Source organism: Hipposideros armiger, unplaced genomic scaffold (assembly GCF_001890085.2).
Source record: "Hipposideros armiger isolate ML-2016 unplaced genomic scaffold, ASM189008v1 scaffold_911, whole genome shotgun sequence".
Taxonomy (NCBI): domain Eukaryota; kingdom Metazoa; phylum Chordata; class Mammalia; order Chiroptera; family Hipposideridae; genus Hipposideros; species Hipposideros armiger.
In genome coordinates this window covers 212422-226113 of record NW_017732261.1, presented here as the reverse complement: position 1 = coordinate 226113, position 13692 = coordinate 212422, and the positions used below count along the sequence as shown (strand labels likewise).

Genomic DNA, 13692 nt, shown 5'->3' with positions numbered 1-13692 from the left:
CCAACTTGAAGTATTTCTTATCAGGGACTGGGAACTTGTTCATTTTTTGTTAGCGAGGGTCGAGGCAGTCATCTGTAAAATGTCTTGTTAAGCTGGTCATCACCGAGAAAACCATTCTGGTAGTGTTTCTGTACATCGCCCCCACTTTCATTTTCAGAACAGGAAACACCCACCTGAAAAGTAGTTATGAAGAAAAATGTATTCTTTTTAAGATTTTACTGGGGAATTGGGGGAGGGGAACAGTGTTGGGGAATCAGGGAAGGGGAACAGACAAGTTGCTGTCTTTTGATTCTTCAGTCTAGTTGTAGGGGATGCTGCTTTACTGGCCCATGTTGGTATCATCATTGCACTCTTCCCGGGAGAGGCAGTTGCTCACTGGCCATTGGATGGCTGCTCATGGTGGATTACAGCAGTTATCATCGGCTGCTCATGCTGGCTGCTGGCCACTCACAGCAGCCCAGCTCCCGGTTGAGCTGTTGTTCACCATCTTAGCTGTAGAAGGCACAGCTTTACTGGCCCATGTGATAACCAAACTGGCGGCCCTGCTGCTCAGAGCTTGCACTCCCAAGCCAACTCTTAACCAACTGAGCCACTCGGCAAGCCCCAAGAATGTATTCTTTTAAGCATTTCTCATATGTTTACATTTTTCTCTCATTATAAATAACTCTAATTTTAATCTTGGTGAATTGATGTAGCTAAAATAGTATTTGCCCTTTGATTAGAAATGAGATGAACTGTCCTGAACTGCAGTTGTCCTCCTTAGAAATTGGATCAAAGTCCTTTCTCCAAAAAGAGCAATTCTGTTGCTTAGTAGAGGCTGTGAGGAAGGAATTAATGGGCTTGAGTTACCACCCACAGTTATGCCCCATTGTCCTAGGCAGAATTTTAGCAGATTCTTAAAGCCTTTTTCTGCATCACCAGCCCCTCACCCAGCCTAAGCACCCCATTTCAGTTTCCTATACAACAGCTGTTGAATGGCCTGGCATATAAGTGGCCCAGGGGACTTGGCTCTGAGGGACCATCAGGTGTTGGTCAAGTGAGTCTTTTCCATAACTTGGATGATCTCTTTCTCACCTTTTTATTGTCAATTAAGTGCATATTACATTATTAGAACAAGGCCCAATGGCAAACCTGCCATAACCTCAGGTAACATGAACACTCTGAACTTTCATGAAAGGACTGAAGGTGATGATGCTTCATGCGAAACACAGACTGCAGAGCTCTTTGGATGAATGACGATAATTCCTTTGGGGTTAAGGTCACATGCAGGTATAAGTGAGGGACCAAGAGGTAGAATTAAATGATCAGGTCTGGTTATCTCAAGGTTAAGTACATGGAAGGAAAGCAGTGTCTTTGGGAGCTGTCCTAAGTGCTGACTTACCCAGGGCTGTAAATCAGTGACTCCAGCCTGACCTATTTCTCCTGGTAGTCTGGAATGTTAGGTACATTCATGGTTTCATTGACCACCCCCACCAGTTGCCTGCCTCAACCTGTGTTTGGAAGGCCATCATTAACTAAACCCATGTCCCCTGAATTGTGTCTGGACTCTCATTTCATTTAATTCATCTGCTGAGATCATCCACAGTCGTGTTCCAGAGCACCACTTCTGTTCTAATATCTGCTACCATATTATGTTGTTGTGCTTTTACATTGAACAAAGCAATTTTTCTATGTATTGAAGTAGCTACTGGTCCTAGAGTTAAATGTTGCCTTTAAATGGATAAAAGCTTAATTGTAACATTGCCCCTACTTTCAAGAGGGCCAAATCAAGACCAGCAAGTTATTTGGGGCATCTGACAGACTATGGTGAAAATATGGCACTCACTTTCACTTTTACCTTCATGCTGTGGCTTCTCCTAGTCATGGGCCCTAATATAATATATATGGAGCTGAGCTGACTGCAAACAGCACACCTGGTTTCCTAAACAATTTTATCACAAGGACCATCAAATTCAAGTTGTCTCACATCTATACATAAAAGAGTGCTGTCCTTCCTGATGTAGCACAGAAATTCCCATAAAAATATATTTGAAGGATTAAGTACAAATAATTTTCTAGGAAAATAAGCTAAGCATGAGAGAAGAGAGACAACAAATTTTACATAAATTCATTTGATTTTTAATAACTAAAATCAACATCAGCTTTTTAAAGCATGACCTTGACACATTTGTTATTGAAATTGTGAATTTCTATTCCTAATCAAGATGGCATTGGGTAATAAAAGAGATACTCAGTCCAAGGAAAACAATCATTATTGGTTCTATAAATAGTCTTGAGAAAAACTGTTCTTCTATAATTCCAAGTTTCTACCCACTGAAAGGTAAATAATATTTCTTGAACGGCAGATCAATGCTCGCATTGATATTAAGATTGTCATTCCAGGATGGCAAAATGAAATAAAATTTCATTTTTCCCCTTTTCCTTATACTCTATTACAAGAGAAAAAATCTACAACTCCTGTAACAACAGTAGATTTTGGAGTTTGCAGTTCAAAGGGTCCAGCTATTATCTTATATCCAGACTGAAACATTATTTTTCTTTTGATACTTGCTTCTTTTTCTCTCTTCTGGCAATATTCCTGTTGTGGAAGATTCTAAGCCATGCATCTGGGTATTCATTTTAGGAACACTAAACATTTACACATGAAGCTCACTCAATGTTTATTTTACCAGTAGAGGAAACAACACACTTGGTGAAGTTTTACACTCCTTTGAGATCTTATAATGCCTTTTTTTTTCGGTAAGTGATTCAATTTGTGTTCAGAGCCATTGCCAGAGAGTATGCAATTTTTGCATGCTCTTTGCGCCTATGTAAGGCACTAAGACTGGAAGTGTTATTGTGCATTAAAATTGATAGAATTTTCTTTTGGCTTGGGACTTTGGTCCCATTTGGAAATGCAAATGCCTATTTCTAGGTCCCTTCCTTCTCCCAATAGAGACTAGAAAGAATTAACCAATTAATTAATTAGTTAATTAATTAATTTAATATTAGCATGTAAATTTTAACTTAAATACTTAAGTCAAGGAAAGTGAAAGGACTTCTTTGCTCTTACCTAACGTACAACATGAATTAGTTTACTGTTAGTTCTGTATGGTTTTGTTCAGTTGTAGCTGAAAGTAACAGGAACAACTTTTTTTTTTCTTTTCTTTTTAAAGGTTTTATTGNATATAGAAAATATGGAGGAGATTTTCAATATGAAGATGCCTGCCAATGTACTATTACTTTGCTTGTATATTTGCCCTCTGTCTATTTCTGCATACTACTTACATGTATATATTACATAAATTGCAATCTGACCATGCAAAATGCCTTATGTAGGTGGCATAGAAAAAAAAAATGAGGAAACTTTGGGAATGTTTAGAGAAGCAAGTGTACCAGCAAACAAATACACAGCCTTTATTCTGTCTCTGTTTTGGTTCCCACCTCACAAGCTGGACAGCAGGTCTGGAAGGCTGAGTTCTGCAGCAGAGCTGTACTGAGCCACAGGCTGATGTTCCTGTGACCCTGGCCATAGAAGCCCCATCCACTCTAAGGGTGGACTGGTGGGTCTACACAGTAGCCTCTGGAGTGTGTCACCTCTCAATTCAGTGAGAATTTAGGGAAATAATAAGGGAAGGGAGGGAGGGTAGGAAGGAAGAAGGGAGGAAGGAAGGAAGAAAGGAAGAAAGAAAGGAATAAAGGAAAAAGAAAGGAATGAAATTATATTATGAGCATTATAATATTAACTCAATTATAATCATTACTCAATTCCAGTTATTAATGTAATTTTAAGAATTGTAATGATTTGGGGGTCCTGTACATCAAATATAAGTTATGATTTGGTGCAAAATTAACAAATGAAAACCAACAGTTCCACCTCTTTTAAAGGAGCAGATCATGAAAATATATAAATAAATAGACATTTTGCTAACATTTCTATTTTCCATTGTATTTTATGTCATAGCAAAGCAGTCTGTAGAACAATAGAGGTTCATTCATGGGTATGAGATATGTAAATTCCTGAGCTAGCAAATGCCTGGCCCAATATTCAAACCACCTCTTCAAAAAGAGCAGAATGGTCTACATTTTTCACAGAAAAATCTATGCAGCCACATTCCATGGCAATGAACTCTTTACAAGCTTGAAGAAGAAAAATGCTTTGTATATTTATCTTAATCTTTACCCCCACTCTTTTCTATTAACAAACAGAAGGACAAACGCAAACTGCCAACTAGCAGGATATACAATCAAGTATAATTGAATATTCAGAAGTATGATGGTATTTCTAGAGTTCAACAACAAATCAGAGTCTTTCTTTTGTTTTTAATTTTCTTTATTCAGGCACCACAAGGCCACATAAGGAGGGTGAGGTCCCTGGAGTGGACTATATTTTCATCACTGTTGAAGATTTCATGGAATTGGAGAAAAGTGGTGCTCTCCTAGAAAGTGGGACTTATGAAGGTAAGTGCAGCTCTACTGCCAAATCTGTTCCTTGTTGCATCACATTTTCTTCTTTGGTTGAAATGCATTAGGGCACCAATGTGCTACGGTTTGGGGTTTGAGAGCTCTAATAGGGTCATTTTAAAAACACTATTTCCTAAAGAAACGTTGAAATACATCTGGATTAATGCTACTGTTAAGATGCCCAGAGGAATGTGTATGCGTATACCCACTGAAGTACCCTTGTGGTTGCCTCCTGAGGCTACGCTGTGATCTTCTAGATAATCTTCATCTCTAGGTAGCATCCAAAAGATCATAGGGCTTGAGTTCCAGTGCTGTCATTATCTCTGTCTGGTTTTCTTCAGTTACTTCGATGGCCTTCACTTGCCGCCCAGGCAAAAGGATAGAATAGGAAAATATGATCTGTGAGTGAACTCCAAAGCTCTAGCACAATAGCAAGTCTCCTCGTGTACTCGAGTCTAACATGAACAGCAGATGAAACTAAAAGCTTGAATGTGGGAAGTGGGTTTCCCTGGAAAGAGCACTGGCCGCCTTATTACTTACCCACCATAAATATTAGGTAACCCAGTTAGTAACTCTGAACCTCAGTAGTCTTAGCTGTAAAAGGAGAATGATAGCATTGGAAAACACAAATAAAAAACATGTTGATATGATCACATTTATATGTTTAAGTAAAATCTACATGTTTATGTCTAATAAAGTTATATATGTAATGAAATTATATATTTGTGTACATGTAATGAGATTTTAAAATACTATGACAAAAAACAGTAACGTGTAATATTTTCATTCTATCTTCACAGTTATATGGGTAAACTGAGTTATTTAAGAACTCAGTATTTTTAATTTGTGAGAAGTATTAAAATCTCTTCTCTTACTGTGCACTTCTAAGGAAATTTAGGCTGAGACATAGGCCTATGTTATGGTTGAGACATCTACTTGTTTATTGCCACATTTACAGGAAATAGGCCAAAATGCCCAGGCAAAAAAAATGGTTTTATACATGAGTCTTATTTTTTTTTGTATTGTCAAAAATGAATGATAGTGGAGACTGATTGAAAATATTTTAAATAAAGAAGCTGTGTTAATCATATAAGCTGCCTTCAATTACATATGAAAAATAAGTATCTGTATAAATCATAGAAAATAATTATGTGAAAGGTGTCAGAGTAAGTAAACAATAAATTTTGTAGTGTATTTTTCTTTGGGCTTTATTTAGTGGCATTCATAATATTTAGCTACATTATTTAGTGGTATTCATTAGTTTTCATGTCTGCCAATAATAATGTATTGTACCTAATTACCTTATTTAAATATCATATTTATGCAGTAAAGAACCTGGCTAAACAAACAGGAGCATTCCAAGAGTAGTATAATTAACAATATGACCTTTACTTTGTTTTTAAAAATAAAGACCGTGTTAACTTTATAGAAAGTAAAAAAATAAATAAATAAATAAACCAAACATTCATGTTAAATTCTAGTATTCTCATAATAAACTAGATGTCATGAAATTTAGTATCAATATTTAAAAATAAAGCCTTGCTTAAATGTTCAGTTGAATTTTTAGGGAAATTTCCTGAAACCATACAAACATAACCAATTTTTTGAGCCAGAGTGAGTTTTCCTGAAGCCTGCTTAGATAAATTTGCATTGTTGACAGTTTAGTTGGCTTTGGTGCCAACTGGTTAATTGCCCCTGTGTGCCTAGAGCTGATTATTAAATAATAAGGCTGATTTGCATTTATGGCTGTGGAAAATCAATACCATTGTTTACAAATACATTGTGTACTGCATAAATAAGAAGCTCTTTTCTCAGATCACGTAGCTATCTGGTCAGACACCTAGGGTGCATTCTCAGATCTTAGGATCTTCACATTTTCCTACAATTACAGCTGAGGAACCAGTAGAATTGACATTCTAATAAAAATCACTGCCATTTCTTCAGAATTGATCATGAGCTCTAGACTCAAGGCTCACAATGTATTATTTGTCAAGGAAACCTAGGGAATGTCTTTTTTCCTCTTGGTGCTTTCAGAATATAAATAGTAACAATCAACTGGACAAAGAAAGACCTGAGAGCTTTTGTATTTGTCACACTTTCATAATATCAATATCTCATACGTTTTCTTTAAGAAAATCAGGGTCTGTCTATGTTATATGTTCTCTCTTCTGCAGTGTTTGGACCATTGCTCCCTTCCCTCATCTTTACTAGAACATTCTTATACCTTCTCAGTACTCTTTAGAGCCCTCAGCCATACTAGAAAATTCATCTCTAATTTCTGTAAATCCACTAAAGAAATTAAGAAGTTATTGAGTTACTCTAAGCATTAAGGTTACAGANCAATGTAAGGCATATTTTTGCTTTACATAACTGGATGACTGGCATTTCTGGATCCTAAAGTAACTGGATCCCAAAATAGTAAGTGACAGGGAGCTGGCATGGAAGAGTAAGAGTTTGTGAATTGAGGAGAAATGGTTTATAAAATGGATTGATTTGGTAATGTTGTGCTATGATTTCACTTCCAGTGAAGTGGAAGGATGATGAGTAATTGCTCCTTTACCCCAGCTCAAGAGAGGGTCTTAATTTGTGTCCCCTGCAGTTTGGGAAACCCAGTAAACTGATATCTATGTTGACCCTAAGAAATCAAAAGGTTATGTATCCAAGTTGGAAAGGGAGGAGTAAAATTGTTCTTCTTTGGAGACAACATGTTCGTATATGTAGAATTCTCTAAAGTCTCCATAAAAAACGATGAGAACTAATAAATTGACTCAGTAAATTTGCAAGATACTAAATCAACACACACATATCAGTTGTTTTATACACTAACAACAAGTTATCTGAAAAGGAAATTAGAAAAATAACTTCATTTTACAATAGCACCAAAAGGAATAAAATATTTAGGAATAAACTTAACTAAGGAAGTGAAAGACTTGTATACTGAAAACTACAAAACACTAATGAAAGTTTAAGAAGTCATGAACAAATGAAAAGATATTCCATGTTCATGAGCTGGAAGATTTAATATTGTTAAAACATCCATACTACCCAAAGTGATCTGCAGATTCCATGCAATCCCTATCAAAATCCCAATAGTATTTTTTATAAAAATTAAAAAAAAAATTATAACTCCTGTGGAACCACAAATAGCCAAACCAATCCTAAGAAAGAACAAAGCTGGAGGCATTGCACTTCCTGATTTCAAAATATGTTACAAAGCTATAATAATCAAAGAGCATGTACTGGCATAAAGACAGACATATAGACCAATGGAACTAAATAGAGGTTGTAGAAATACATCTACAAGCATACAGTCAACTGCTATTTGACAAGGGCATCAAGAATATACAATGGCCAAAGGACAGTTTCTTCAAAAAATGGTTCTGGGAAAACTATATCAACATGCAAATTATGAAATTGGACCACTACCTTATACCATATACAAAAGTCAACTCAAAATAGACTAAAAAGTTAAACATAAGACCTGTAACCATAAAACTATTAGAAGAAAACATGGAGGAAGTCTTTATGACATGGATCTTGGCAATGATGTCATGGATATGATACTACAAGAAAGCCCAAGCAACAAGAACAAGTTGGACTTCGTCAACTAAAAAGGTTCTGCACAACAAAGGAAGCCATCAACAGGGTGAAGAGGCAACCTACTGAATGGAAGGAAATATTTGTAAATCATATATCTGATAAGGGGTAATATCTAGAAAGTCAACTTGATAGCAAAACCACAAACAACCTGATTAAAAAATGGGCAGAAGCTCTGAATAGGCATTCTCCTCCTCCCCCCCCAAAAAAATACAAATGGCTAACAGGTACATGAAAAGATTCTCAACACCATTAATCATCAGGAAGCACAAATCAAAACTACAATGTCATATTACCTCACACCTGTTAGCATGAATATTATTAAAAAGACAACAAATAACAAGTGTTGGTGAGAATGTGGGGAAAAGGTAACCCTTGTGCACTGTTGGTGGAAATGTAAATTAGTGCAGGCAATATGAAAAACAGTATGTCGTTTCCCAAAGAAATAAAAATAGAACTACCATATGATTCAGAAAATCTACTTCTGGGTATTTTTCCAAAGAAAATGAATACACTATCTTATAAAGATATTTACCTCCCCATGTTCATTACAGCATTCTTTAAAATAGCCAAAATATAGAAACAATCTAAGTGTCACTTGATGGATGAATTGATAAAGAAATTGTGGTATGTGTAGTACAATGAAATACTATTCAGCCATAAAAAAGAAAAAAATCCTTCCATTTTCAACAACATGATGGCCCTCAAGTGCAATATGCGAAGTGAGATAAGTCAGACAGAGAAAGACAATTACCATATCATATCTCCTATATGTAGAATCTAAAACAGAAGAAAATAAATAACAACAAAATCATAATCTCATACATACAGAGGACAGATTGGTGGTTGTGGGGTGGTGGGAGAAATGGTGAGGGAGGTAAAAGGAAAAAATAATTTTAAATATAGTGAGCAATAAGTATTTCTGGAAGACAGAAAATGAAGGAAGGCTGAGGCTTATTGATTTATCTTCTATTGTAACCATTTGTTTGTAAGTCTTTACAAATGAACTTTAAGCCTTTTGATTGAGGGAGAGTTTCTTATTTACACCTATAGCCCTAGAATCCATAGTAGCTGGCACATAGTAATCAATAAATAGCTATTGGACAAAAAAAACAAGGGTTCATTTTCAAAATATATAAAATCTTCTGTAACTTAAGAGAGAGAGAAAACAACCCTAATAACTTAATTAGAAAATGGGTTATGGACTTAAATAGATATTTCTCCAAAGAAAACATACAGGTGGTCAAAAGGTATATGAAAAAATGCTAAATGTCACTAATCATCAAGGATCTGTTTGACTACTAATGAGATGGAATATCTGGTGCAGTTTTCACACAAAGGAAGTTTAATACAACAGAACTCTGTTGAGTATCTCTGACTTCTGGCAACTACTAACACTGCTATCCCTGGAAACTGAACCCCACCACTGGGCGCTGACACTGGATATTAGGTAATATTCTTAGTTCTCCGTGCTTCTTTAGGTCAATCACTTCAGGTTCCAATTTTCACCAAGTATCTGTTTGACTGAGAATTTGTCATCTGGCTGCCAGAGTTTAGGGTGATTTCTTTTTCACATCTCTGCAGTGGGAGGTAGGATGCTTTTAACCACAATGCTCACATAATGGTGGATTTCTTGAACAGGCAGAAAGGGTTAAAATGCTGGGTAGGTAAACAATAATGTCCTGTCCACCCCCAGTATTACAGGCAGAGATTGTAGACAAAGGATGAAGGTCCTCATAGGAAGTATGTTCAAAAAGCAGTTTGGGTTATTATTGTAAATAATAATTTCATTAGTATCCATGGGCTTGCCTGACCTTGGAAAAATTGTGCTACAATTATAAATATGTGTAAAGGGTGTGGAAGGGAATAAAAATTTTAAATTAGAAAGGTAAAAAAATGTTTTTGATATAAAAAACCTATATACGAGATGTGATCAAACAATACAGTGAATGTTTACATTTAGAAAAATTTATTACACTAAAAGACACATTGCCATTAACCCACCTCAAAATACTCCCCCTTACTTCAAACACACTTATTTCATCATTCTTACCACTTTCTGAAGCAGCTCTGGAAACCCTCTTTCGTGAGTGTCTTTAATTGCACTGTCGTGGCTGCTTTGATGTCCTGAATAGATTCAAAACATTCACCTTTCATGGTCATTTTGACTTTGGGGAAGAGCCAGAAGTCTCATGGTGCCAGATCCAGTGAATAAGGTGGATGAGAACACACCGTAATGTTTTTATTTGACAGAAATTGCCATATACTAGAAGCGATGTGTGACACGGAGCATTGTAATGATGGAGGATGAAATGGTTTGCCCATTTCATATTAATGCATTTTTCGTGATCCATGATTTATGGCACACTTTAAAACACACCTTCTCTCAACCATAGCTCACACCCTACTGACTGCACCAAATAAGTTGAAACTTGTCACACACTGTTACTAAGGTTTGATGTGCCACTTCCTGTATGAAGACCCCTGTCTTTCCATTGCATGGCACTCGGCAGCAGCATTCACTGTATTTTGTTATCACAATGGGAAAGGCTTCGTGTCACACATCGCTTCTGGTACAGCAACTTCTGTCAAACAAAAACATTATGGTGTGTCCTCATCCACCTTATTCACTAGATCTGACACCATGCAACTTCTGGCTCTTCCCCAAAGTCAAAATGACCTTGAAAGGTAAATGTTTTGAATCCATTCAGGATATTGAGGCAGCCATGACAGCACAACTAAAGACACTCATGAAAGAGGAATTCCAGAACTGCTTCAGAGAGTGGCAAGAGCGATGGGATAAGTGTATTTGAAGGGAGGGGTAATATTTTGAGGGGTATTAATGGCAATGTGTCTTTTACTGTAATATTTTTTTATAATTTAAACATTCACCATATTGTTCGATCACGCCTCACCTGTGAAAAGCAGAAGCAAAGGAAGCAGAAAATGTAAAGGAAATTATGGCAAGGGTATGTTAAGCAGAATACAATGGCATGAAAACTGCAAGAGAAGGGGAAATTTTATAGAGCAGTCATTTTAACTATATTTTAAAACTTTATCGATGCCATAAAATCGAAACACTATAAACCTTGATTTTTTTGGTCAAAAGTAGGCCATCACATGCAAAGATAAATTGATTTTGAATGTAAAAGAGAAGCCAGAGGTAAACCAGAGTAACATTTTAGAGAATGTTTGCACAAACAGTGTTTTAGGAAACATTTAAAAACTAGCACACAATGAAAAACATTGAAGAGAAAATAGTGCTGACATTATATATATATGTATGTATATGGAATTGTCTTTTTTCTCTTTACTTCTCTCTTCACCCCTGTTCCTGGTTCTCCTTTCCTCTTATTCTCTTTGACCATCTGTCTCACCTACCTTTGCCTACACGTATTACTCTGCCTGGCCTCACAAATTTGATTGGTCTTAGTTCTTTTTCTTCTCAGTCTGCACATGTACCAATCAACTGGCCTACTCTCAAATCTGTATCCCCAACTCAAACCTGATTCATGGGTCTGAAACTATAGACAGCCTATCTGTACTGTCCTTTAAAAACACATAAACTAAACTCCTAAATTGAGCACAGCATCTCCTCAGAACTTCTTTCCCTCCTGCAATCCCAGCATCAGTAAATATCATAGCTACTAACATGATTGCCCAATGCAAAAACCGAGGTGTTAGCCTTGTTTCCCCAGAACATTTGAGTAATCATCAGGTCTTTCCAACCCCTAAATAACACCTCCTTAATGTGCCCCCTTTGATCTACTGCCAATGTCTCTCCCATTGCTTATATTCCACCAAGTGTCCTTACTTGCTTTTCTCTCTTGGTGCTGGAGTAATATAATACCCAAATCTAACCATGTTACTTCTCTGCTCAAATAGCTTCCAGCAACTTCTCCAATAAATTCTTTTTATGTCATGGACTATGTGACATAGTCTGTCATTCCTGGCAGCCTCCTTCCTCTCCATTTGACTAATTCCTCCCCAGCAAACAAATTTCCTTGAAATTGCCCTGAAATGTTATAGTCATGCACACAACAAGGCTTTCTGCTCAGATTTCCCTCTGCTCTCCTCCAGTGTCTGCTGGCGAAGTCTATTTTTCTCCAGACAGACTTCAGCCTGCTTTGTGCTCTGTGCTCCCTTGTAGTCTTCATCATAGTAATTGTAGGATTATTCTTCTCTCTCACCTCCATATCCATTTTATCTCTAAGGTCAATCAACATTACTTTCTAAATATCATTTGAATCTTTCCATTTCTCCTCAATTTCACCATTACATCAACCCAGTCTAAGAGGCATTATTTCTTCCTGGATTGCTGCAATAAGTCTACTTAATAGCTTACGTACATACAGTCTGACCTCTGTCCACTCCAATTATCATATTGCATCCAGAATTATTTTTGCAGAACAAAAAGCAAGACCCACTTCTTTTCCACTGTCACTCTCCCCACACACATACACACCCACATACAAAATTCCTGGATCCATGGTTTAGATTTGCTCTTGAGAATAAGGAATGCTTTTTCATTATTGAGAGCATAGGTACATGAACTGTGATGAGTACACGTGGAATATAATGCAACAGAAGCAACAGATTACATGTACTCCTAATAACATGAATCGATCTTAAAAACATGGTTCTAAATAGAAAAAAATAAACTCATGGATATAGAGAACAAATTGATAGTTATGAGAGAGGAGAATGGTGGGTAATGGGTGGAAAAGGGGAAGGGGATTAAGTGCACAATTCCAATTATAAAATAAGCCACATGGTTGTAATGTACAGCATAAGAAAGAGTCAATAACATTGTAATAATGATATACAATGACAGATATACAATGACATTTTGTGGTGATTACTTTGTAAGATAAATAAATGTTAACTCGCTGTGTTGTACACCTGAAACTAATATGATGCTGTATGTCAACTGTAATTAAAAATAAATTTTAAAAGGGATAAATGAAATAATAAAAATTTTAAAAGGAACTAAATAGATCTACAACACAATGCCATCTACATTAATTTAAATGTATGCATACAAAACAATAATTAACACCAGCAAGAATATATTCCAACCCAAAGTTATGTTTTGTATACTACCTGCTCCCATTCTCTGTTTTTCTCCTTACACTTAACATCTAACCATCTTATGTTTTACTCACTTACGTCACTGTTTCTCTGTCTTCCTTATTATAAATGTGAGCTCCATAACAGATTTAAATCTATTTGGTTCATTACTATTTTCCCAATTCCTAGAGTGTTGTGGACACATCAAAGGTGCTCAGAAAATATTAGTTTAATGAATGAATCTTCATTCGGTACATTAGAATATTTGTCTATGGTGTATGTGTAGGATAATGGCATTCGGTATGAGGATAAGAAACAATCCATAAATTAATCAATCAAAAAAAAACCAACAATAACGGAGGAGACCAAAATCCTTGCCATGATCTTCAGAGCCACTCAGGCTCTGGTTGGAGTCTACCTCTGGAGCTTCGCCTCTCCCAGCGCTCTCCCTGCCAATCAATGTATTCTGGTCACCTGCCCCCAGTTCTTGACGTGCACCATGTTCCCTCGCAGCTCAGAATCATCATGCCTATTCTTTTTGTCTAAAGATCTTTTCCTACTCATGCTTCCGTCTCCCCAATA

At 36.4% G+C, this 13692-nt stretch overlaps 1 protein-coding gene across 1 annotated transcript in view; it reads left to right on the top strand.

The window, feature by feature from the left end:
- The window catches only part of LOC109375201 (membrane-associated guanylate kinase, WW and PDZ domain-containing protein 2-like), a gene marked incomplete at its 3' end in the record, with an annotated part of 606766 nt that overhangs the window by 456156 nt on the left and 136918 nt on the right, over nucleotides 1–13692 (top strand). Inside the window, exon 3 of the mRNA XM_019630437.1 lies at nucleotides 4321–4440. Coding sequence (XP_019485982.1) covers nucleotides 4321–4440 — 120 coding nt within the window. The remainder of the gene's footprint in view (nucleotides 1–4320; nucleotides 4441–13692) is intronic.